The following is a 27,783-nucleotide window of genomic DNA, read 5'->3' as shown; positions in this document are numbered from 1 at the left end:
GGCACAGTTGAGTTGACTCAGTCTCAGAGTGAGTCGACTCAGTGTGATGAGTCGACTCAATTTCAGGGTAAGTCGACTCAAGTCTGTAGATAGAAAATTGTATGAGATACAATGTAAAGAAATTGTTTCTAAACCCATGTTCATAATACACTTAATTAAGATTTGAAAATAAGATTTTAAGATATGAAATTAAGATTAATAGATCTGAAAATAAGATTTTAAGATCTAAAATTTAATGCATAAAATATGAGATTGGGTAGGGATTGAATAAATTAGATCTAGCGATCAAACTACAATTAGGGATTGATTAGATCAGGATAGAATCCGTTGTCGATTTTGAGCAGTTGATCGAACCTAATCAATGGTGGTTAGGATTAGGTCAAAGGGGCTCAAAGTTGAGTTTAGTTATAGTTGGTCGCATCGATTCACATTTTGATGTGAATTGATTGACTCAAGACCGAATTTGGCTCAGTGGTCCGAGTCCGAGTCACTAGGCTAACCTGTTCGATTCTAATTGACCAATTGGTATCTAAGGTAAGTATGGCAGCTTCATCGATGGTTTTTAATTGGACTATGCTTGGTCAGAAATGGTGTCTAAGGCAAGCATCAGCGATCCTCCCATCAATCTTATTTATCTGACCAATTTGGTTGATTAAGGATTGAATATGGTTGCTTGGTCATTCGTGTTCACCCATGCCGATTAGGTTAGTCAGATATGAGATTGTGCTGATCTGAACCTGATCAGTCAAACAATAGATGTGCTGACTTAGACGAGACTTGAACCTAAATCTTCTTAATTAAATATTAAGTTTAGCGGTCTTCCACTGTTGTAAAGATGCAGGTGCCTTCCTGACATTGATCATCCTCGACTGGTTACAGTGGTTCGGTTACATCGGGAAGGTACAATCACTATTGGCATTGGATGCCCCGGGGTAGAGATGGGCTTGGGCCCAATAACTATTAGGTGAGGGTCCCAATGACGGCTTTGCGCCCGCTGGTGAACAGTGGATTTGACTTAACTAAGAAATATGCCAATAACTGTTAGGTGAGGCCACAGGACTTAGAGACCAAACCTGCTGCATCTTATTTAGTAAAGCTATGGACAAGGTGTTATCCACTCATTGGTTTGTGCTTCATCAATAACTGTTAGGTAAGATGCGCATGATCAGTGGGAGCACAGTACCCACGAGAAATCGATCGCGTATAGATTTTTGTTTCTCTACCTGAGGAGTATGAAAAATTCAAAAAAATAGTGAGAGCTTTGTTTGTTTTTAAAATTTCTAGAACAAATATTTACCAAGTACAAACATCTAATTAGAAACTGTTCTCTTTGCAGATAACCATGTCGAGTTCCCACCCACTAGTCCAAATTTTTGACACCAATAGGTTGACTGGGACCGATTACAATGATTGGTTCAGGAACTTGAGATTAGATCCCAGTTTCGAGAAATTTACCCATGTCCTCAACCAGGATGCGCCTTCTGAAGGCACGTCTGATTTGCTCGTAATTGAAATTGATCTAATGGTTTCCTCTTCTTTCAGTTGGGTTCTAAATTCTGGTTCAAGTGCACACTTGTACTCTTCTATATAGGGTCTAGAGAAAGTTAGAGGGCTAAGAGAAGATGAAATTACTCTCCGAATCGGCAATGGGGCAAGAGTTGCTGCTGTAGCCGTTGGGACTGTTAGAAAACTGACAGGCGCATAGCATGTATTTTTCAAAAATTTTAAGTAGCAGAATAAAACAGATTAAACAATTTAATCTATAAAACATGCTTAAGATCTAATCTCAATGCCTACCTTAGGATCTATAACATGTTATATTTGCATACAAAGATTTGAAAATAAAATCAGCATGCAAGATCACATCTAGACATGCAGTAGTAGATCATATCTACAATATACATCATATGTATATCAAGCACGAGTTCAAAACTCATCACCTGAGCGCGGGTAGCAGATCACCGCGACTGAATCTCGATGTCTTGCTGGTTGCTTTCAGCCGCACAGGATGTTCGGCCTCTACGGTTGATCCACTCGAAGTCCTACGCTGATCAATCTTCTCGAAAATACTAGTTCGCGTGAAGACCTTTTGGATGGCTGATTTACGTCCTTCTTCGAATCTAATGGACCCTTCCAGAACTCGAAGATGGTCGAGGAGGATCTGATGATAAAAGGAAGAAGACTCTTCTCTCTTTGGTTTTTCCTCACAAAAAAATCCTAGAACAATTCTAGGACGCTCATCCAATAGAAGGAAGTTCTCCTCTATGCTCACACGCCTATGATAGGCTGCCCACCCTAGGACCTCATGCCCAAAACCCTAACTCATGCTTTTTAATCTCAGATCTCAACTTTTTTTTGTCAAACAAAAATCAGCCCTTTTTATAGATGGTGTGGATGGGGAGATAAGGATCAAGTTCGAATCAAATTCGAACTTAGATAAAAGTCCGATTTCAAGTGAAATCCAAGTCCAACTTGAATTCAAATTAAACCAGAAATTATCCTATCCTTTGGGACGTGTAGAGGGGGTGACAAAATATTTTTGTCGTTGAATTTTCTCGTGCCATTCTGAAATTAGCGATGAGAAACTTGTGGGTGTGAGCAAGGGTGGTCGGCTAGGGTAGGAGTCCAATCTAGTTTGGACTCAAGGGTTTTATCCAATTAAGTCTCCATCCTAATCAAATTAGATTAGACCCATTAGATAACTTAAACCCAATCCAATTAGGTTCCAAACCTGATTAAATCAGAATTTAATCGAGTCCAATTCCTGATCAAATCAGAAATCAATTATCCTTAGCAATTAGGTCAATTTGATCGAATCCAATTCAATCAGACTTGAATCAAATTACATTGCTCAATCAAATTGAGCTTAATCAGCGATCTAATTGCTTATCAATCTTCCTTTAATTTACTAACCGTTAGTGAATTAATTCATTACAATTTTTGCATCAGGTTAAGCATCAATTGAATTGACGATTACACCCTAGAATGATTCTCAATCGTTGATTAGCCACTTGATTGGACAGTAACTTCTTTTGAGTGTGACCCCATAGGTTCGAACCTAAGCCGGTAGCACGGGAACAACTTTCTGAACTAATCGATGCAACCATCTAGCAATGGGATCCAACGTCTGAATAGGTCGAAAGATTGCAAAACAATATTCAAGAACTTACCGGCATGTGGTTACCGTATAATTCATCTCTTTGACTTTAATGTTCAAGGTCACCTAAGATTTAACTATCAATCTTGGAATGGTCATCCACATTGTATTTCAACATTTCAAATCCATCACATGGATTATCCTGGTCAAGGTTTTACTAAATTTGAAATACAGCGATGCATTAACTCCTATAATTCGGAGAGATCAATGCCATCTTGACTCACACACCGACTTAATAAGTATTTGACTGTACTCAAAAATCTTCCGTTACTGAATTAAAAATTCAGATAGTCCTACACCAAAGCATAGTGAGTTGCTTGCAAGTCACCGTGGTGATCTCAGATCAGAGGTACACTTATAGCCACATCCTTTGCGAGCTACTCTTGACAGCAGAGTGCTCTACAATTGATCACGTTCGGTGCAAATGTACTCTTATATTTCACCTGCATACTATATCAGTGTTTCCACACTCTTTGGTTAAGAGAACAATCAATCCATATGGCACACAACGACCTACACTTGATATCACTATCGTCCTATTAATAATGTATCATTTGGTCGCGAACAAGTTTAAGGACTAAATGATGAATCTCCTTTATCAATTCTAAATAGTCTTAAGGACTTCATCATAACACAGGAGTTCATTGAAGAAGATGTACATAATTTTGTGATGAAAAAGTCTAATAATTTTTATTATTGAATAATTAATATACAATTACAGAATGAGCACAACCGTCAACAAGCTGACGATTGATTTTGGGACATAATTGAAACTAATCTAACAGTTTCCGCTTCTTCCAGTTGGGTTCTAAATTCTGATTCAAGTGCACACTTGTGCACTTCTATGCAGGATCTAGAGGAAGTTAGAGGGCTGAAACAAGATGAAATTACTCTTTAGATCGGCAATAGGGCAAGAGTTGTTGCTATAGCCGTCGGGATCTATTCTTTGCGATTACCGTTAGGATTTAGTTTAATTTTAAAGGATTGTTATTATGTATCTGTAGTCGGTAAAAATTTGATTTCTGAATCTATACTGGCACAGGATAATTATAATTTTTATTTTAATGAAGATATGTGCATAATTTATTTTGAAAATAAAGTTGTTGCACGTGCCTTTTTAATTGATGGATTTTATCATTTGTATGTGGATGCGAGTGTTAATGTTAACGAGCAAATAGTGAATACTGTAGGGTCTAAGAGACCTAGAGATGAGATTAGCCAGAAATATTTGTGGCATCTTAGACTAGACCATATAGGAGAGGACAGATTTAACAAACTGAAGAAAGATGACCTTCTTGGATCATTGACTTCCAAGTCTTATCTAGTTTGTGAGTCCTGTCTTCAAGAAAAAATGATCAAACTGCCCTTTGTAGGACAAGGAGAAAGGACCACAGAGATATTAGCCTTGGTGCACATTGATGTGTGTGGTCCATTCGATGTACAGGTTAGGGGTGGCTATCTCTACTTCATAACTTTTACTGATGATTTCTCACGGTATATGTTTGTATATCTGATGTGACACAAGTTTGAGGCCTTTGAAAAGTTCAAAGAGTTCAGATGTGAAGTGGAGAAGCAGATCGAAAAATTCATAAAGGCTCTTCGATCAGATCGAGGAGGAGAATACCTTAATGAAAAATTCTAGAATTATCTCAAAGATAACGATAAAGTCTCACAGTGGACACCTCCAAGGATGCCTCAGCTCAACGGGATATTCGAAAGGAGGAATTGGATTCTATTAGATATGGTCTGATCCATGATGAACTTCACAGACCTCAATTTTTTTTTGAGGACATGCGTTACTTTCTGCTATTCATCTTTTGAATAGGATTTCTTATAAATCCGTTCCTACCATACCATACGAGTCATGTCAAGCGGCAGTAGGCGGACAAGTTAGAGGCTAGGTCAATTAGGGCTCATTTTATAGGATATCCTAAAGAATCCATGGGATACTATTTTTATCTTCTTGAGGATCACAATGTGATTGTGAGCCATCATGCTGTTTTTTTGAAAAAAAGAGTTTATCCAAGATGGAGGCAGTGGGAGGAAGATTTAGCTCGAAGAGGTCTCTGAAGAGTTTCGAGTCCAAGAATCTGAACTCAGTTATGAGCTAGTAGATGTGGTACCTCCTTCACCTCGTAGATCAAGTAGGATTTTCCGTCCTCTTAAAAAATACTTAGATATGCTTATAGAGGATTTAGAGAAAGCATTCCTTGTGAGAAATAGGGACATTAGGAATGATCCTAAAATTTATGATGAGGCGATGTTAGATGTAGACTTCGAGAAATGAAAGGAAGTGATGAAGTCAGAGATTGACTTCATGCATTCCAACCAGATTTGGATCTTAGTAGATTCATCCGAAGGTATTGTACCTATTGGATGTAAATGGATCTGCAAAAGAAAAATATGTTCGGATGGTAAGATAGAGACCTATAAAACAAGATTGGTGGCGAAAGATTATAGTCAACATGAAGACATTAGTTATTAGAAAATTTTTTTGTCAGTGGCCATGCTAAAATTCATCCAGACTCTGCTTGCGGTTGCGGCTTATTATAATTATGAAATCTGGTAGATGGATGTGAAAACTGCCTTTCTGAATGGATATCTTGAAGAAAATATCTATATGGGCAGTCTATGGGTTTCACATCCAGTGGTAGTGATCACAAGATCTGCAAGCTACAAAGGTCCATATATGGACTCAAGCAAGCATCTCGAAATTGGAACACTCGCTTTAATGATGTGATCAAATCATTTGATTTCATCAGAAATGAGAAGACTTGTGTGTACAAAAGGTCAGTGGAAGCACTGTCACGTTTCTTGTATTATATGTGGACGACATCCTTCTAATTGGGAATGATATTTTCATGCTGACATCGATCAAAATATGGTTGTCAAAAGAAATTCTCCATGAAAGATCTAGGAGGAGTTTCTTACATTCTTGATATAAAGGTCTATAGAGAAGATCTAAGAGAATGATAGGACTCTCACAGCGAATATACGTAGAGGAGGTGTTGAAGAGGTTCAGTATGGAAAACTTCAAGAGGGGACTTTTGGCCCCTTAGATATGGCATTTATCTCTTCAAGAAAATGTGTCTTGACACACCTGAGGAGATCTAACATATGAGGAAGATCCTTTATGCTTCGGCAATAGGGAGCCTCATATATGCCATGGTGTGTATACAATCTGATATAGTCTTTGTCGTAAGTGTCACGAGCAGATATCAGTCGAATCCAGACGAAGAGCACTGGATTGCTGTAAAGAACATTCTTAAGTACTTGAGGATTAAGGATTTGTTCTTGATCTTTGGAGGAGGATCGAAGCTGAAAGTGGAAGGATACACCAATTCGGACTTCATGTCTGATGTCGATGATAGAAGGTCTACATCGAGGTGTATTTTTTTGGATAATGATGGATTGATTAGATGGAAGAATTCCAAACAGTCGATCATTGCAGATTCGACGATGGAAGTTGAGTAAATTGCCGCCTTTGAAGCTGCTAAGGATGCATTCTGATTCAAGAAGTTCATTGTGGAGCTAGGTGTGATGCCATCGAATGCTATTATACTGCACTGCGACAACAACGGTGCCATAGCTCTTACTAAGGAGCTCAGGTCTTATCAGAAGTCCAAGCATATAGAGCGGCGATTCCACATCATACGCGAATATCTTGAGAAAAAGTTTGTCGAGGTGCAGAGAGTCGACTCCACACAGAACATGACGGATCCGCTGACAAAGCCTTTCAGCCAGTAGAAGATCGAAGCTCACCTTGAGAAGATGGATCTTTGGTATATGGCCAATTGGCTTTAGGTCAAGTGGGAGTTTGTTAGATGTGTGCTCTAGAAATCAATTGTTAGCTGATATATTTTATAATTTCAGGGCCAAATTTTGTATTTGTAAAATATTTATTATTAATAAAAGATATTTTTATTCAATCATATTTTATGTGTCCATGATTTGTCCTAGAAATTAACAGATGATTTTGTATATTCTCAAGATGTTGAGAATTTGAGACATACATCATTAGTGGTTAGTTTCTAAATGCTCCTGATCGGAGGATCATCACGGAGGACAGTGATCGATTCAGTTAGAATGGTGCACGGATCATCTTCCTTCTGGACAGATGAGTCTCGAGTCTGCAGTATGGAGATATTGGGGTGATAGTGCAGATGGTTGTTATAGAATAACTTATATTGAGTGTGACCATCACGAGAAATCACTTGAATGTCTACTCACTCGTCAGTGGTCTTTTCGATGCTGTAGTGGTGTGAGTGGCCCTTTGACCTGCGGTGTATTGGCTATTCGCAATGAGACTGCTGGGTTTGATTGCACCTAAACTTGATCCCTAGCCATTCAGGTTCTTGTGGTGTATGTTGGCTTCAGTGGGTTCAGGTTCGCTGTTAGGAGTAGGATGCACCTAGATAGAATCTATCGATTTTGGTAGAAAAGGAGTAGTCCTATATGATTCGCAAGATTGAGTTCGAGAAATCTTCGGTCGAAGCAAGTTTGAATATTGGAAAGGAGTTTTTATGGGATTCACAAGTGAATTCGAGTCGAACCAATCTGGCATATGACTGACGTTGGGATTTGATGAGTTTTTCATGACCTCTGTCAAGTCGGAACTCATGATAGAAGGACTAAATCATACGGTAACTGTACATAGAGGTTCAATACTTTTATTCTGCTGGGTTGTCACTACATACTGCTAGGTGTCACTTATGGATTGTGAAATTTGTCGAGCATCGTCTTGATGATCGATGACCCTCGAAGGACGGAGTTGGAATAATTCCAACCCATCGAAAGGAGTTTCGATGCTATTAAGATGGAGATCACAGTATATTTCAGTACCAGATAAAATAGAATCTATGGGGTTACACACAAAAGAGGTTCTTATCTGATCAGATGGTTGATCAACAATTATGAATCGTAGAAAGATATAATCGTCAATGTGATTGATGATTAATCTTATGCAAAAGTTATAATAAAATAATTCACTAAGAGTTAGTGAATTATAGGAGGATTAATTAGCAATTTGATTACTAATTGACTCAATTTGATTGAGCAATGAGGTTTGGATCAAGTCTAATCGAATTGGATTCGATTAGGTTTGACCTAATTAGGTTACAAGATGATCTAATCGCTGAGGGAGATTAATTTTTGATTTGATCAGGACTTGGGTTTAATAGATTCCTAATTGGATTAGGATTTAATTGAGGAGTTTAAGTGCCTAATTGGATTAGGTTCACTCATCTAATTTGACTCTAACCAAATGAGATTTGGATGGGACCAAATTGGAAACAACCAAGAGTCCAAAGCAGATTGGACTCTTCCCTTGTGCCACCCTTCTTATTGATGCTGACTTTTCTTCACACTAATTTGGTTTTTGCGTGAAGTTTCTTCATGCAAATCTGATGTTGTCGCCCCCTTTTCTCCACGTGTGGATATGGATGGAAGTTAGTTCAAGTTTGAATTCAAATTCGATTTGAATTCAAGTTTGAATTTGATTTGATTCCTTATTTGATAAGGATAATTCCTATCTCCTTTTGGACGCCAACCATAAATGGGATGTTTTTTTTGGTGTGCAACCAGATTTCTTTTCACCATGAGAAACCTTTTCACCGAGTATCAGAGAGGAAAAATCAGGTTGTGCATGAGAAAGGTGTGGGAGACTCCTTTTGGCGTGTAGGAAATCCTAGAGTTCTAGGTTTTAGGCCTTGGGTTGGGAAGAGAGAAAAGAGAAAAATGTTTCTCCTATTTATCTTCTTCCTCCACCACTTCTTCCTCCAAAATAGCCTTCTTCTCTGGAGGAGTCTGAGAGATCTGAAGGAGCCAGATTAGCCATCAAGAGAAGATCTCTGCAAGAGAGCTAGCACCCCGGTGAGATCGTCATATCTCTGATCGGATCGGAGCCTCGTATGGATATCTGTGGAGGTCGAATGCGTGTGCGGCTCAAGGAATCTTCAAATCCACGATCATCAGCTGCGGTATATTTCGACCTGCACAAGGTATTGAGATATGATCTCAGTTTATTCGTAGATGTGATCTACATATCTTAAATTTCAGATTGTACATGCTTGATTTCAGATTATGTATGTCATAGATCCGGGCACGGGTAGTTAACAGATTAGATCTGATGCATGCTAGGTTAAAGGGGTTTAATCTAGATGCCTTCCGCTGTTTTATTAATTCAAAATTGTTTTTGAAATATATGCATGTAATTGCCTGCATTTCTAACACACCTATCATGGACTCATATCCCAAAAGTTTAAGCTGTTGGGTGTGCTAATAAATGCATGTGGCACTCCTTTTATTAGTTGATGTGGGACTATGACAAATGGCATTAGTAGCCTGATACATAGCCTGCTCCCCTACAAAATTGTGACTCATAGGAGAAAGATGGTGTTTGTGTGTGCATCCTTTCCCTCGTACTCTTAAAAATGAAAATGTGGACCTGTCCTTGTTAGCCAAGAATAAGGCAGCCAACCTAAGATTACCAAATAATTAGTGTAATTATTGGCCTCTAATCCTTGCATAACTTGCTAATCCTAGCCCCTATATGACTTATTCAGTTATCCTGATTTAACTTGTATAAATGGTTAAGACCATGTTTTTAAAAAAATGATATAAGATATACAATTGTCTATAAAACTGAAAATTTTTTGGCATGGATTGAACATTACTATAGGTCTCAGGTCTCAACTTGGCCAGGAAGAAATCCTCTAGGATTCCGAACCCTTGTGGTCGAAGGCATTCTCTGGATACATCTAGAGTTTGGCTGCATAAATGCCACATGTTGAAAGAGAACTCATCGCATATCCTTTCAGCTTTATATTAACTTTGTCAACCTTCTTAGATTACTCATTGCCAGCATTGTTGGTTGATATACCTTTTTTCCATGATCAAATTTGATGACTAGGACCACTTCATGCATTTATATCATGTAGCAGTTGTGTTGCTTATGCGTGAAGAATAACATAAAGATGGGTCTACTAAACTTCCTTGTGCATTGAATAATTTCTTATGCAACTTTCTTATACCACAACTTCATGAGAAATAATTAATATGACTGCATGGTTCCTCCTTGATGCTTGGATTGTCAAATAGCAAACATCCATGATGAGCAACAGGTCTATTGAATAACTTCGAGATGGTTGCAGGAAAGGGGGTCTTCATAGTTTTAATGGTTGTCTTGACATCAATAGTACTTTCTTCCTGTTGGTATGAAGTAAGCTTTAGGCCGTCCCGTACTTTATTGACGACGATCTGGGAGTCATATGTATATGTGTCCTTGCAATGGGCATGAGTCGTTTATATTTAGGGAACCCCTAAGCATAAATAGGCAGCAGTTAGCAGGGAACCTCTAATATGACTGTTAAAAGATCTCTTCCTAATCTGAGGTGAAGATCTGGATTTCACAAATGAAGCTGCTACGACATGGCTCTGTAAATGGGCCAAACATCAAACCTGTTCAACAACTTATTAAATCATTGTATGCAGGAATCTACAATTATGCCTTTGTGGTCACCTTTTTCAATGAATAATCTCATATGGTAGCTTTTTGGTCTTGCTTTGTGGGGACAATGATAAACCTAGGAAGAAATATTACAGAAAAAACTATAGTTTTTCTGGTCATTCACTCTAATAATTGATTTAAGAAGCAAAGGTACTTGACATATTTTAGTTGAGTTTATGTTGAAGAAAAGTGGTGGCCTGGTTAATCTACTCAAGTGAACTCCAACTCACTGTGCATAGCCAAGGAATTCATCCATGGGCATTGTGATCATTGCTGCATCAATCTGGATCTGGATGGGTCCTGTACTGATACATTTATAACAAGCTACCAGTTCCTATTCTGTCTAGGATAGTGTAACACTTAAGAAGTCCAAAAACTTGAAGCTGCACCTGCTTTGTAAGCACTTCCTCAAGGTGTTCTTAAAATATCCGCCACAATGCACCTACATCCACAGCGAAACCTGCTCCTAATTCTAGCACTTAGAGTTATATACATGCCCAGTTGGAGCTGGCATCCTCAATATTATTTTGATAACATGCCTTCTTTTGATTTCATAAGCCTGGTTGTCTCGATGTATGCATCTTTAGCAATTAGAACATCTTACAGTCCTGGGGTTCATTGTGTACTCTGCACATATGCTCTCATTCAGATTTTCTGTTGACAGCCTGTTTAATATAGTTGCTTGTTGTGGATTACAATCTTGTTTTTACGTTAGCGGCTCTGCCTCCTTTATATGTAGACACTACTTTGCTCTGATTTTGAAAAACCTCATAGAGCAGAGAAAAAGCATGTAAGGAGCCTTATGGCTTTGATAAACATATTTTCCTGCCCGTAGCCTTTCTTTGATATTCAACTTAAATGATCAACTCTTCAAGCATTCAGAGTCTACTAGTTTTATTTCACTTATAATCAAGATTAGGTTATAGGTGTCTGCATTGCTTCATGGGAAAGTTACTTATCTGATAACTTTGGATGCTACCCGCATGACTGACATGCTTCATTTTCTTGTGGTTGGCCTGACTAACAAAGTAATTGGGAAATGATTCGCTGTTTTTAAATGATAAAAGTCAGATATACGAGTAATGAATGTGAAAACATGTAGATCTTCAAGATTACATTCATTTTTGTTACAACGAAACTTGAGTTTTATTTTCCTTTTGATGATTGAAGAGCAAAACATCTTTTACATGTATCTTAGATCGAAGGACAAAAAGGTGCATGCTTTCCAATTTTCATTTTTCTTTTTGCCTTTTCCTTTCAGTTTGTGTGGGATGCCTTCTTTCTTATTTTTCTCCTAAGAATTTCTCCCTTTGATACTTCACTTTTTTGTCATGTTAAATCTCATCATAGAATTTTGTGCAGATGTTCTGCGTTCAGCAATAGGATTTCTTGTCTTCGCGGTGCTCCTCTCATCATGGGCCCTCACATTTGTGATAGGAGGTGAGCAACTCTTTGGCCCAGTCTGGCAGGATCTTGTCATGTACAATCTTGCGGACAAGTTAGGTCTGACAGGGTGGGTGTAATTGTTTTAACAAAGTGGGTTTACCTTGCTGGTTTCAACCCAATTTGTTTGTGCAATTTGTACCAGAGAGCACAAGGTGGTGCTTGCACATTGTAGCATCATTTTATCCATTTTGATCTTCGCACAACATGAGAATATTTCTCCCTTGGCAGACATTTTGTGGATATTTTGTTCTGCTTGGCATGACCTTTGTTGGAGGTGTATTTGAATTGCTGAAAAGTACTTGGATTTATTTTGTAAATCTAATTGGAAGTTGGGGGAAATTTCTATACCTCTTTTAGAAGATTAGATTTTGCATGGCTTGTTATTGTGTATCATTTAATGATATTTGTTGGTTGGCTGACATGCTTGATCGAACTGTCCTTCTGTAAACCAACTTCATTACTGAAAGCAGGAGAATTGATTGGTACTGGAAGCTGAAAATTTTGGAAAGTGCATCTGTGCCCAGCAGATCTGAAATATTTAGATCAGGCTGTTTAAACTTATTTACTAAATGCATCACAGAAGATTCGGACAGCCCTCATAATCTTGAATTTGTTCCTGGATGCTGTTTTGGTTGCAGTGAAAATAGAAAAGAAAAGTGATAAAATGAAGGAAAACATCAGAAGAATTTGATTTATTGCATTCAGAAAATTTCAGAATTAAAAGAAAGTTGCTTGGGTTATGATGGAGTCAGCTTGATAATTATTTTTTAAAATTCTTGTTATTACAAAGTAATGAAACATTAGGTTTTGAATAATCTTCTCATTTTCAGGGTTTCTAAATTTGTCTTCCGTAGAAAAAAAACAAATGGCCTTCAAACCAGGATGCTTGGTTTTTTTTTCCCAAATGGCCTTCAAATGAAGCAGCTGCTGGGAAACCTGCTATAACCAGGAATTTGATCACTCATGCAAGGGCTTAAAGGCATCCATCAGCTGAGCTTGTTTCATCTTTACTTGGGGTTAAAATTTGCCCGTCTTCTCTGTCAACATTCAAGCTAAGATCATGCCACGCCTGAACAAAATTTCTGAATGCTGACTTGTTTATTAGCCAAAGGTCATTTTAAATGCTAATTGACCCACTCTAGCTTATCGCAAAATTACCAATTATCCTCATGTGAGCTGGGGTTTGGTAAAAAGGACAACTAGAAAGTGCTAGCCTATAAACCGGCATTCTTATTATAAAAGAAAGAGAAAAATATGAAGCTGGTAAATTCTCTTGACGGTTGTATGAGTAATCTAATATATCTTGCTTTTATAATTGTTTGGGGATTAAATATATATTTAATTGGAAGGATTTATACTCTCGAATGAGAATGGAAATGAGTGACTCCCATTTTAACTATCTAGTTGGATGGAGTTTTATTCCTATTTTAATTTTAAGAAAGAATGAGAATATCCTAATTCTTAAAATTTATCTTAGTATTCAAATTCAATTTAAATCCGCTCATGAACCGAATAGACCGGAGGATATGGTTATTTCGATTCTCATTCCAATTTATTTCAATTTCGATATCAATTTCAATTTCAATCTTGAACAAAACATGCTCTAAGAGTATTTGGGGAGATGCTATCTTACATCACGTAGCTGATTATTTATGGGTCTATTCTACTGTAATTAAAAAAAAAGCAAAAAATCATTATTAACCCTAGTACTTGGACACCATGGTAGCTCTCTTGCACTCCTACTCCAAAAATTAACCAAGCGGAGGCTAACAAGAAGTATTATTTTTTTCCTTTTGAGGAGAGAACCCAAGAGTTCAAGAACGGACGTTGGCTGGCCCAATTAGAGGTGGTTCCCTCAAAAACCAATGCCTCTGCCCTTCTTCTTTCCAATATAAATCCCGTCTCATGGCTCTCTCCCCTTCTTTCTTTCAGTTCCTTTTCCGCCGCCCTCGCTTGGCCGGAAATCGGACGTTCGAACTCTCGGCGCCCCAAATGGGCTCGTCCTCCCGCAGAAGCCCTGAAAACCCTAGCGGAGACAAGCTCGAAGATGACACCACCACTTACTTCGATGTCTACGGCCCCGAGGTACGCCTCCTTTCCCTTCACCCTCTCTTCCCGTTCTTTTCTTCTTCGGCCATTAGCTTTACCCTAGTGGAAAAATTAGGGTTTCGTTCGTGCTCCTTTCTATTTCCTTTTCTTGGTGGTAAAAGGGTTTGGAGTTGTCTCTTTTGTTTAGTTGGTAGAGCAAAATGCTGTGAGATAGAAACGAGTTCGTGGGACGAGCACCAGAGAGCGCTTATAAGCCCTCTTGGATGTTTCTTTTGATATGAACAACGACAAGATTCTCGGATGCTTTCAGTCATCCGACTTTAAGAAATTACATCAATAAAAATGTTTCTTTGGAGATCTTTTGAGGCATCCGTGGAAATGGTTCCCAATTAGCTAAATCGTGATTAACTAACTGATGGAAGTTGCGGCTAAGTCAACAGAGAGGTTGCAGCTAATCGTCTTCATCACTGTTTCATAAACAATGGCAGGGATGGTATTTAGGAAACGAAGTAGAGTCCATATTGTATATCAGCAAGAATAGCCGATTTTTTAGATTCTAGAATCAAGGTTTGATGTGAAAAAATCGATGGTCTTGCCATGGACATGCATTCTATTGGATTCTTGTTAAATTATGAAAAGTTTAACTGTACTAAGGAAGAGGGTTCCTAAAGTTGGAACAAGTTTTTATTTTTATTTTTATTTTTGAGCAATATGCTGGATTTGGACCGTAGATCTCCTCCAAGGGCAAGCCCTTGGGGAACAGGTTCTCCATATTTCTCTCTCAAAAGGTTTTGGTAAATCATGAGCCGTAAACTGTGGACCAGAGAATGTATGTTTTTGCAAATCTACAGGAAGGATTGTGTTTTGGGTTCCATTGAAGTGTTGCCCCAGAGATGAATTATGTTCAAATATATAAAGAGTTGTCATGTTTCCTCTATGTCTAGACCGTTCCCTTGTCCAGGGGATTCTGGACTCTGGAGGGTTGCTTCCTAGTTGCATCAGTTTACAACTAGTGAGAAGGGTCTGTCTATCCACCAACTGACCTTCTTGGTTCAATGATAGGCCACATTCATGTCCAAAGTTGCCTTGATTAATGACTTTTTTAAAGGAGGTCGACATCATGCTAATTAAGGTTTTAAATCCCGTAGGATGGGGCTGTTCCAGTTTTTCCATAGAACGGGAAATACCACCGTCCCAGCTCGTTCCGACATCTGGGACAAGGGATGCCCCAATATGTCTCGATTAGGACGCTGGGACGTTAACGGGATGCCCTATCCCGACACATGGGATGGTATCCCCTCCCTGTGTCCCACGGGACATCCCACCGGGACTAGAATCCTTGATGTTGATAGCTGATCATAAAAGTTTACTCAGTCCTTCCATAAGGTCTTTATAACTTTGAGCTCTGCTGCATCTTATCCCATTTTGATGGGGAAAAAGGCATGGACTTCCTGAGTTAGAAGGCTCTTTATAGAACAAACTGCACTCTGTTGTGTATCATTTCATTGTGTCTGCCTTATGGTAGATTATTTTTGACTTCTGAGAGTGGTTATCTTGCTAAAAACTTCATGTTCCATGCAGGGAAAAGCAGATGTTATTTTTAAGACTCCTGGAGCTGATTCAGTATTAAATTTGCAGGTCCATTTTGCACTATCCAGTTTTTATTTTTTCTGCTTATATTGAACGTTTGATTGGTGTTTACTCTGTGAAGCAGGATATTCAAGGACTTGTTACATGGGTCATGGGTGATGGTCTCATGCCATCTTGGGTTTTTGTCAAAGTATGAGTGTTCGTTCCTTTTCCTTCTCTTGAATCTAGTACCTATGTTCCAAAATATATATTCTAAATATTAAGAATTTAATACTCATACTTTATGTTGTTCATAACTGATAACTATCTCAAATTCTTTTTCTTAGGTTATGCCATGTTTGGGATGCTGCCATAGTTGGCTTGTTGTTCCTTTAGTGACATGATTCATCAATGCATTCTTGTTTTGTGCTACCTGTTTTGACGCTGTTGTTTTTCTTCACGTGCATTCTTGATTGATGAACATGAGCATTTTCCAGTCGATAAAGTAGTCAGATATTACATAGTGGATCTATGACAATATCTGTTCCAAGCTTAGGGAGTTCATGTGTCAGGTACTACCTGCTTTAATCTTTAATTTGAATGGAGCAGGTGATGCATGGTGAAGGCAAGGATGTCATTGTTGATTCAGCTAAGCAGCTCTTTTAACCAAAATTCATCATATAGAGCATAAAATGTAGACCTTGTCATTCTGCAGTCACTTCTATCGACATGAATCCAAGTGCCAGTTTGTTGGCTGGACCTTAGGAGCAAGTAGTGGGAATGGAAGAATTATGGGCTATATGAGGTTCACAATTTGAAAGTGGTGGTCGAACATATCTAGAAATATGAAAAGCAGAGGCAACATTCAATTCTTGGTTTGACACTATCAACATGATATAGTTATCCATCCTCATGACTGTGTGAATTCTTAACACGTTTTCCTATCTCCCATTTGACTTACCATTTCTAGGTCTAATGAGATCTTTCCTTAATTAGGCACATTAATAATTTAATACAACCATGATGCGAATTTTACACTAAAAATTTTCATTTTTCTTTTAATATGTAGTGAATGACACTAAAAAGGAACCTTGAAAGTCAGGATGACATGAAATAGCTATGTATTAAGCAAAACTAGAATCAGATGCTTCGTACAGTTTGATTTTACTTTTTGCTTTTTATTCTGTTTGCCTTAATCTGGATTGGAAACTTTTTGCTTATGTGCAAGATACCACTATAGAAAAACTTATTCTACCCTTAATTTTTTTTATATTTCAAATATTGTACAGCTCTATGTAGTTGCACACAGCTGTCTGACTTTTATTGAGATCACTTTCTATTTACAAGAATGTTTATACCAACACTGATTAGTGTCTTTGTGATTCTCAGAACAAGCCACTTATACGAAAAGTCATCCTGCTCTATGTTCCAGGCTTGGATGCTAACTTGTACATGTCAGAGTCCAGCAAACTTACTGGTCTAAGAGAAAGTTGTGGTACTCCTAAGCCAGTTCTAGCGCTAAGGTTTGTAATGAAATAATAGTTTTTGTTATCACTGTTGCAAAGCAATAAGTTTTGTGCTTTACGGTATGTTGTTTGTTAAAGCATCGATGCTTCATGAAGTTTGCAGGATAGTTCAACTTATATCACGCATCTGCTTTGGCAATTTCTTGTTAATGGGTTTTTGTATGTGTTCTGCTAGTTGTGTGTCAGATGAGATGCACACAGTCGATGCGCTCCTAACATGCAAAATGAAAAGAAAACATGAGGAGATTGATTTGGATTCCCAGATGCTCAATGAATCTTCAAAACAAGGTCAGTGATATTGCAAAAGAAGATTCACTTATTTGCATATCTTTCTTATATCCATTTCATGCTGATTTGGAAATTCATGTACAATCTAATATCATTATTGATGTGATTCTGGTTTAGAAAAACCATTTTCTTTGAAAAATCAGAAGGAACTACCATTCCCTATTTCATACTACACACTTTCCAAACAGGAGCTAGAGGATAATGGCTATTGTTTCAGTCAACCAGGTGGCTTTCTGCTTTGCATAATACTTAATAGCTTGTTTTCCCCTCTCCTTCGTCCAGTTTTTGAGTTCAAAGTTTTATGGTTACCCTTTGCTGCAGGTTTTGTCTCCACTGTTCCTGCCCCTTTAGGGTGTTCACCCTATGAAATTCTTGCACTTGACTGTGAGATGGTAAGGCATCAATGCGTTGGAACTCTTTTGACTTTCATGGAGAGGTGTCACAATTATTAGAACTCTTAAGATTTTGGAGCATGAGGTGATAGAACTGCAGATAAAAACATCGAGTGTTAAATTCAGATAGTTATTTCTCTGATGCCTACCGATAACATCCTTTAGAGCTGCATTCTGTCTCATATAATTGCATTGCAATTTGTTAATTAAATTATCTTCTCTCCTTTAGAGCTGCATTTTGCCATGATGTTAATTAAAAACACCTAGAGAACTAAAATTTTGGTATGATGTAGCTATTAATGTCAGTCAATGAACACAGGTCATCAGTGTGTTTTAACACCCTTTCATGGGTTAAATATATGGTGCCAACCACAGATAAGCTCTCAATTATCAAGCCAGGGTATTTGAATCAAAGCCTACTTTGGATTAATTCAATAACATGTATCCCTAAAGATAAAATGATAGAATAAGTGCAATACTACATTGATAAGGACAGTGGTTCAGTTACATGTAAGGTAGATTAAATCATCTTGAATATGACAGGTACACACTGAATGGCATCCTTGACTTACATTATCAAACTATTGCTAACAATATTGTTGGAAATAAGAAGGATCCAGAAGTTTGATTACCTTTATATGGATTCAAATCGAAAAAAGATGATAGAAGGTAGTGTGTAAAAAGAAATGAGATATCACAGCCAATAGAGTAGGTTTAGTAATCATAAACCGATGTTTTATGCATTATGACAAACCCTCAAGTGCTTGGATTAGCATTGGCTAGGTTAAGGATACTGGCCAGATTTAGGGTCATTACAAATTACCAAGCGACATTTGTAAAGCACTGGTATAATGAAGGGCCCAACCAAATGAAAACACCATTTTATTCTAAGTTGTTTGAGTTTAAGATTTTTAAATATTTCTGATTGAGTATTCACATTGTAGATGGCTCAAACACATGAGCTCATGTTTTATTTTGACCCTTTATAAACGTATGCATAAATTAATACTTGTCACCAAATGTAGGCATCATTCTGGAGCTTGAATTTGATAAGATTCAAAAATTGCAACTGACTATTCTGCTTTTTTACTATTAATATCAATGAAGGGAATGCCATGTTTACCAAATTTTGTGAATGGAACATATCCTTGAACATATTTTGTATATGCAATATTTGCAACTTGCATTGAGAACAGAAAAATGACCAGTGGCACCAAGAAACTACATCTAAGCATTGTATATGCATTGCCAATGGACATTTTTGTGAGCATTGTTGAAATCACTATTTGTTGGCTTCTCTTGATATGATTCTTGGAATGCTTGAGCCCTAGCAAATTTTTTTAGATGTCTTATTCTTGTTTCCTGATTTTGTTTTCTAAATTTTATCAGTGTGTGACTGTTGAGGGACTGGAACTTACAAGGGTGACATTGGTTGATGTTGCAGGAGAGGTAATCCCATTTCTTTATGTCATCAAGAAAATATCCTAAAAACTGTTATATTGGTGTATACCATATATGCTTCCTGCAAACTATTTGCTCAAAACTTCTATGAGAAGAATAATTTATTACTTTTTCAAGTCATTTTCTTTACAATTTTTATATTTATGGGTGTAACGACATGGAAGAAAAAATGAGATAAGGATTCTCTTTTAGGAATAAAATTTGACAGCTTGAACTTGGACATGAGTAGAATGTTACCCTTCATCTCAAATGGGCGAAATCTTAGTTTTCACAAGCAGCAGATGTTCCTCTTGTCCACTCTACATTAACTGCTTAAGAAAGCCTGATTCGATGGTTCTGCCTAAATATTTCCACTGAATCACAATATTTTCATCAACGTAGTCCTCAACAAGAATGATTCATCTTCATAAAGTTACTCCATTTTTTCTCCTAGATGAGTTAAACGAATTCATCTCCTCTTCCAGTGCGTACCAATCTAAGTTCATCTTCTTGTGCTACTTTCCATGCAGGCATCATGATGTTTCTAGGCTGCTTTAACTACTAAATAATATTTCTTTTATTTTGCATTGTCATCATCCCCTCCCAGTTGCATTTGTTTCTTAAGCATTCAGTACATTTTTTACTCCCATGTTATCTACCATGATCCGCTTAGCTTCTAAATGTAAAATGGTCCTTGGGAGAATAAAGAGAAGAACCCAAATAATTCCCTTTTCAATCTGCTGGCTTCTAATTTGCATTTTCTTCTTTGTGGCACATGTCTAAAGGGTCTATGCAGCATAAATACACTTGAATAGTTTAATAGCAGTAACCCATTAAAAAGAGTGTCCCAATGCACGTGCTTCCACCATTGCAGAATTTGGGGAGGGTCAAATGTACACAGACTTTCCCCACTTACGGTAAGATTGTTTCTGTGTTTTAAACCCATGACACCTAAGTCACAATAGAGCAACCTTACCGTTGCACTAATGCCTGCCCTCTAATAGCATCAGCCCTTTGCTATAGAACAATTCATCTTCTGGGAGAACTATTTTAGTCTTCTGAAATAATGAGAAAAAGAAATTCTAATATATCAGAGAGTGACTATCCCGGTTGTTGTCCTTTTAATGAGCTATTTGATCTTTTACATCATTTGAAAATATCTGAATCTTCTAAGTGTGGTAGGTGCTCAATGTTTGCAAGCCATCACATGGAGTCAAAGATTTCTGCTATAATATATGAAATTCTCAGGCACATTATCAACACATGCATATTGTTGACTATGTTAAATGAATATGATGTGGATATAACCTACCAAACATTTTCCTTAATTTCAGACTCCCACTGATATTTTGCTTCCATAGTATATGTGTTGAATCTTCGAGCTGTTAAAAATGGGCAAGTCTTTCAGAAGCTATTATACCCAACTTCATGGATTATGAAAAAAGTTGAAAAAAAAAAGACTTTGAATTAGCTGGTGACTGGTAGCAAGTAAAGTTATGATGTATGAATGATAGCATATAACCTAAATCCACTAGAACTATAAGAAAGTTTTTGAAGTGCAAAATATTGGCACTTTTTTTACCGGTTTATAAAAATGCAGTTTATTCACAAGTATTGTATGCTTGGTATTCTTTATTTTTAAATGGTCTGGATCCTTCCACTCTGGATGTATGTTCATCACGGAATGGTTTTCACTCTGGATGATTATAATTGTCTGCGAATGATCAAGTGTTATTGGGCCTTGTATGTTTCTCATCTAACATAGTACATTGCATGTGTTATTCTCTGACTGGCTGTATTCTTTGAATTTAAGCAATTTCTCCAAATGTTTACTATTTACTTACTGAAACTGATTTACTTTTCTCACTCCAGGTTGTGCTAGACAAATTAGTTAAGCCTTCCAATGCCATCCTTGACTATAATACCAGGTGCATATTACATTTATTTTTGAATCATGAAGTCTATAACATGGAACTTATCAGCTGCCAATAGTTATATTCCTTACCTAATCTGTGAACTGCCTGAATTATTCTGTCATGATAAAAGAATAGTTCATGATTACAATGAATTATGGTAAACAAATTTGCTTCTGCATATGCACATATTTTAGGAAATGAAGCATTTACACTTAAGTTGAACTTAATTTCCTTTGTGTTAATATATTTATGCATGCTGGCTTAATTGCTTGCTTTGAATATCATTTTGTAGATAAGTTACGCATGTGGACCTTTCATATCATAGGATTTGTGTCTTTTGTCATTTCATTGCAAAAAAGAGGAAGAATCCTGCATGTCATAGGATTTATTAGGGCAAACTATATACACCATAATTTTTTTTATCCTAGTGACTTTTAATCATAGAGTCTGAACCATGTGTTTGCAAGTGAAAGGACTTTAAGATTGATGCATTTTCAACATATGGATTGCTATTTTTGATGATTGAATTAATAGAAAAAAAATGATATTTAGGAATTATTAGATATTGCAGCATTGTATCACCACCCTTCAATCTGGGTCATCCATATTAATTATGTAAAATTTACTGGCAGCTCATGCCTTTGTAAAGGGACATCTGAGTCTGTGCGCTTTTGATCTCATGCCACATGGAAAACCTTATAGTTTGTGGCTGGCTTTTAGATATGGTTTAATTTTCATGGTAAATATGGTCAATAAAACCATGAGAATTTGAGCTTGAGATCTTTATAGTTATAGTTATAACATATCTTGCTAATGGCTTATATCAATCTTTTTCGTGTAAAAGTCAATATTTTGGGATATGCAGGTATAGTGGAATTACCTGTGAAATACTAAATGGTGTCACAACAACACTCAAGGATATTCAGGTACAATAACTTGTTTTTTTGTTCTTGTTTAATATTTTGGAGGTGACCTTTTTTACTGTAATATATAAATGGTAAATTGTTTCTTATATGTCTGGCTTGTCTACCAAGCATGATGTATGCATGCCTGCATGCTTGTATTCTTCTTCTAGACAAAAACTTAATTATAAGTTTTAAACAGGTTTGTTTGATGGTAGTCCGGATTTATGTTTTCAGGAAGAATTTCTTGAGCTTGTTCACAAAGAAACAATTCTTGTAGGTCATTCCCTGGAGAACGACCTTTTAGCATTGAAAACATGTCATGATTTGGTGATTGATACTGCTGTTTTGTACAAGCACCCCCGTGGTTACAAGACAGCTTTACGGGTCTTGTCTAGGAAATTTCTTTCCCGGCAGATCCAAGTGTCAGGAAATGGGCATGACAGTATTGAAGATGCAAGAGCCGCAATGGAACTAGCCCTGCTGAAGATTAGACATGGTAAAGTTTGCACCATATTCTGGGGTTTGCGTCCTACCATTTACACAATAATTTTGACAGCTTTCTAGATTCTTGGTTGTGATGTCCATGGGATACACCATAGGTTGACACAGTTATGATTTCATTTATTTTGGTACTGGGGTGAGGTTGGGCCCTAAAGTTTGCACTATTTTCTGATGTTTGTGTCCTGTCATTTCACAGTAATTTGACAGTTCTCTAGGTTCTTGGTTGTGGTATCCATGGGATACACCATAAGTTGACACAGACATGATTTTATTTATTTATTTATGAGGGGGGTAAGGTTGGGCCCTTTTATTATCAATGAGTTGGGGGGTTACATTCGTGGTTTACCACTTTAAAGGTGATTGGCAATATATAAAATTTTGAGACTTCCGTGTCAACTGGCTTGTGTTTGTGATTCCTCCTATCTTTCTCTGCTTCCTGGCATTAATTGATTCAAATTCTTCAATGTATGTCCCCACCCATATAGGGATATTGCAGGATTATGTAATAGCTGCTCTTTTGAACACTACCGAGCAAATGTAGAAAGACTGTTGGAGATTTTGTCAAAGTTATTGTATCTCAGCTTCTTCTGAAATTGTATATGTTTCAATTTTGCAATTTCCATGAACAAGACATCTGTTTGTTAGTGCTCATGCATCATATTATACAAATGAAGAGGTGTAGTACATTTTCTCATATACTATTTAAGTAATATCTGCATCTTTGTTAAGTATGCAACAGTTGTTTGCATGTGTAAGAGCAATTTGCAATATGTGGCATATGACTTTTCAGGAAGGGCCTAGGCAAGTCTGTCACAGGTTACCTTTTGAACTTAGTGCATGAGCAGGTTGACAATGCTTAGAGTAGATATGAGGTTTTCACTTATTTGTTATTTTCATATAATTATCTCTCTCATGTGGTAAAAACATTGACTACAAGGAGTAGTTTGATGTCTTAGATTGGTAGCATTGCTTAAATAATTATGAGATGCCTAGCATTGGTTGAGCTTTGTAAAGCTTTTTCATTTTTCATATATAAGTGTCACATTTCCATCTCTTTGGCAGCCAGAGCACATAATATAACACAACTTTAACCCTACCTAAATTATCCTTGTTTTTGTTAATAACAATAGTTAATCTCCAATTTTCTGTTGCCTGGAATATAGACAATGCTACATGGATTGCTCAAAATTAAGGGGTATATTTTGAGAATTACATGGGATAGCATCAGGTAATGATCGCGTTTCAAATTCCAGTACAGCAGAGGATCATTTGTTACTCCTTCAGGACAATTAATGGCATAGATATTCAAAGCTCATGACTACTAAGTTTTATGTGGAAGCTTGCATTTAATGTTGTTCCCAGTACATTGATCAAGGGACCGAACTGCAAAATTTGTGCCCCCAGTACCTGTTCCAAAACAACCTTAATGATCTGTTCCAAGTGGCCCATGTGTTGGTGAAAATCCTTGCATTCCATGTCAGCTTGTCGTATATCCTTTAAATGATCTGTTCAAGCACTGTATTTCAGGTAATTTTTGATGGGGGTCAACATGTAGCCCTAGTATAAATGAGCATAGGTTTCAGCATTTCAAGAAACACATGGAATCTCTTTTTAAGCAAAGGAAAATTGATCGCACGGAATTAAAGCCACCTATTAATGGAAATGTTCTACCGTTCGCTAGTCATGTAAATGCATCATCAGCTTTTACAGGTTCTAACATCTGAGACATTAAAGTTGAGTATCCGCACAACTAAAACAAAGCTAAAAATGAGAAAATATTATTGCAGCAACTATTCTTATATTTGCTGTCTGATATGCTTATTCTTACGTGAGTATAGCCTTAAAAGCTTTTGTTCTTTTGTAAATGGAATACTCTTTTCTCATGAATCATGAATGCAATTTGGACGCTGGTGTTGCTTTAATAGTATAAGACAATTTTATTAATATTTGACCTCAAAAAACTTCTGCTGCACCAGGACCAGAATTTGGCTCCCCTCCAAAATTTATGCGAAGCAAACTGGTCTCAGTTTTGCATCAAAGTGGCAAAACCTGCTCTCTCATTGATGATGTATCCATCCTCAAGAGATATTCTGATGATTCATGCAATACAATTCCAGTTTTTTCAGATGATGAGGCTCTTTCCAGGGCTATAAAAGAGGTTGACAATATAACTCTCTGAAATAATTTGCTTCAGTGATTGTTGGATGTCTCATCAGTTGTTTCTATAAAATTCATCTGTTATTGTAGGTAAGGAATGAAAAAGTGAGTTTTATCTGGACCCGATTTTCAGGGTTGATTTCTTATTTGAAGGCTCAAGCACAAGATGCAGAGAAATTGAAATCTCAAGTTGCAGAGGTGTTATCATTACTGACATGTAAGAAGAAATCATCCAGGAAAGAAACAAAGCATGGTAGAATCAGTTCTGAATCGAAGGATATTCTAAGTGGCATAGATATTAAAATCAGAAAACTCTACCAAGCATTACCTGATAATGCTATGTTTATAGTTTGTACTGGTCATGGAAATACTGCCATGGTTCAAGGGTGAGTAGCATCATCATCAATCATCATCATCATTATCATCATCATCATATTTTACTTTCTTCTTCAATGTGATCTCTTTTTCTTTCGTTTCTTTGTGGCACTAATGGCTGGTCCATGCCCATAATTTGACTCAAAAGTTTTAGGCCACTGGAATTTTGTTGAACAAGTATGTTGCTATATTTGAGCTGAATAAGTTGACCAAGTCAAGTCCAATATTATGGACCTTGGTCCCTAAGCCACTGACATATCAGGACTGAGCTTTTGACTTAGACATGATTCAAAAGATCTAGCTTTGTACCATGTAAATTATCAAGTTGGGTCTGTGTTCTAGTGATGTGTTTGCATCTTTAGATTGAATTGCTTCCAGATATGTTGTTGGTAAAACTATACCTAATTGTTGGACCTGGACCTTGTGATATCAGTCATATTGATATGTATACTGACAATGTTAAAAAAGGCATATGAAGATGGAATATCTAGTGGTAGTAGCCTTCTAGAACTCAGCTGTAAGCCCTTGTATTTATTCACCTGTTGCTTATGCATGGCTTGTTAATATCTAAAAAGCCACATTTGCTGTTTTTATTATATAATAGAGTTGATATATGAAAGTGAGGTGCGGTTAAAGCTCAAGTTGGACCAGTGGAAGTTTCTAGAAGCTAATGGCTGGAATTTTGTAAAACCAGTACCAAGTAGTTGGAGCTCAAGTTTAGTGACGTGATGCATAGAGTTGAGGATGCAGTGAGAATTAGTTCACAGAAGACTTAACAAAGGTTTTCTGTTTTTCCCCTTTAACATTGATTTTTATTAGGATAGAGAGTAAGAGAGAGAACCAGGGGACCTACATTGGATGAACTGGTATGTGCCACTAGAGTGTTTATGCAATCGTAATTTTCTGAAGGAGAGGAAAACTAATAACAACTCTAACTGTGAGTTAACTGCATTGGTCTTAATATTGGTTGATGGGCAGATGAATAAGACTTAATGATCTTTACATGTGGCATTAAATTTTGAAATGTTTTCGGTGGCTCAAACAATTCCAGTGAGCTGAAGATGCTCTTGGAAGAGGGGGCCTCAGATTCAGGCTAAACTCTAGATATAGACAGTATTTAATGGAGGTATCAACTAATGGCATACAATCTGGGGACACTCATCTTAGAGTTCCTGCCTGGTATCAGTGTATGTATTTTGTAGATCAGGGCATTCCAAACTTCATGTCATAGCTATTTCCAGCACCCTGCTATATGCAGTGCACCTGACATGTTAGTGTAAATTGTCATGCCATGATATCCTTTTCTCAAGTTTTGCCTCTGTCAGTGTATTAGTATGTCCAACCTGTACAAAATATTTAGAAGCCATGTAATGCTGTTTTTAAGAATTAATTCCATGCTGTTTTTCAAACTACGAGAACGTGGTTCATTGAAATGATCTTGTACATGCATCCCCCCCTTCCCCCCTTGAGTCGTGCTTGCCATGTTTTTGATCCTCCAAATGATAGTTTTATTTTTCCTATGATTCATTTGCTTTATTTTGAATTATATCAGTTATTTGACGAGTGTTCCTTTCTCGGTGCTCCTTAAAAATGTGTGAAGGTTAAGGAAATTGCTTAAGGAAGGCTGTGAAACATCAATCAGCAGGGAGAAACTTGTACAAGCCTTGGAAGAGCTCCAAGCCCAAGCTGAAGTTGCCCTATGTTTTGTTAGCGTCAAGCATTGATTATATACATATGGTAGCCTACTTTCATCAGTGTCCATTCATTGTGTTTTACTCATATAACGAAAGCCATCACTGATACTGTTACTGTCTTGCCAGGAATTATTAAAGCTTCATGGACCACAAACATAACCATCGAGCCTTGCCCCAAATATTTGGGGGGATTGAGAAGGAAAAGAGGAACCGTGTGTTACTGCAAGCTCACTGAAGCGAAAATGATCTTCGAGGATGCTATTGCTGGGGCATGCCATCAGCATAACCATCCAGCTTGCCCCACATATTTGGGGGCTTGAAACTTCATAATGATGGAAAGACAAAAGAGACCATGTTACTGCAAGCTCACAAACATGAAAATTATCTGCCAGGATGCCATTGCTGCAAAACATCATGTCTGTGAAACTCACCTGAGAAAATTGTAGCCATTGGAGTTTTAAGTGTTGTAATTTGTATCAGTGGAATGTGAAATTTACCCTACTTTCTTAGCATGATTCTGTAATTTGGAAGCTTCTAGTCATTAAGGGTTAATTAACAAGTAAACATAAGCATGCAGTACCTATTCAATAGAGTTAAGGTCTTAAAAATAGCTTGTTAGAATATTCACTCAGGTCTTTAGAGAAATTCCTTGTACATTGCCCGCCGTGTAGAAAATTCGATGTGGAGTATACCGCTTCGACTGATTGGATCATTTTTTAATATATATTTAATTTTTGTAGTTTTATTTTTTTGTTTAAAATTTGGAATCACGAAAATATTTCTTTTCTTCTGAAAAACTATGATATTTTTTTTGTTGAAATTATGAATTTTAATATAAAATATCATAATTTTTTTACAGTA

General features: G+C 37.1%; 2 protein-coding genes across 3 annotated transcripts in view; both read left to right on the top strand.

The window, feature by feature from the left end:
• LOC105038491 (probable gamma-secretase subunit PEN-2) overlaps positions 1–12,469 on the top strand; it is a 31,542-nt gene extending 19,073 nt beyond the window's left edge. Inside the window, exon 2 of the mRNA XM_010914309.4 lies at positions 12,027–12,469. Coding sequence (XP_010912611.1) covers positions 12,027–12,187 — 161 coding nt within the window. The 3' untranslated portion in view covers positions 12,188–12,469. The remainder of the gene's footprint in view (positions 1–12,026) is intronic.
• A 1,469-nt stretch (positions 12,470–13,938) lies between these two features.
• On the top strand, positions 13,939–27,514 carry LOC105038490 (small RNA degrading nuclease 5). Of its 2 annotated transcripts, XM_010914303.4 has the most exons (16): positions 13,939–13,956; positions 14,043–14,195; positions 15,741–15,797; positions 15,874–15,939; positions 17,118–17,251; positions 17,430–17,542; positions 17,660–17,767; positions 17,864–17,934; positions 19,324–19,383; positions 21,247–21,302; positions 22,156–22,216; positions 22,430–22,691; positions 24,673–24,854; positions 24,944–25,239; positions 26,829–26,965; positions 27,049–27,514. In XM_010914303.4, exons 2-15 carry the CDS (start codon positions 14,103–14,105, stop codon positions 26,950–26,952), a joined length of 1,683 nt encoding a protein of 560 aa, XP_010912605.2. In that variant the 5' UTR covers positions 13,939–13,956; positions 14,043–14,102; the 3' UTR covers positions 26,953–26,965; positions 27,049–27,514. The 2 variants fall into 2 exon arrangements, with proteins under 2 accessions (XP_010912605.2, XP_029118403.1); XM_029262570.2 differs by lacking the exon at positions 13,939–13,956 and having other exon boundaries at positions 13,993–14,195.
• Positions 27,515–27,783: the final 269 nt, after the last annotated feature.

This window comes from Elaeis guineensis, chromosome 1 (genome assembly GCF_000442705.2).
Source record: "Elaeis guineensis isolate ETL-2024a chromosome 1, EG11, whole genome shotgun sequence".
In the NCBI taxonomy this organism is placed as follows: Eukaryota; Viridiplantae; Streptophyta; class Magnoliopsida; order Arecales; family Arecaceae; genus Elaeis; species Elaeis guineensis.
Note: the sequence above shows the minus strand (reverse complement) of the source record. Positions and strands in the feature narration are given on the sequence as shown.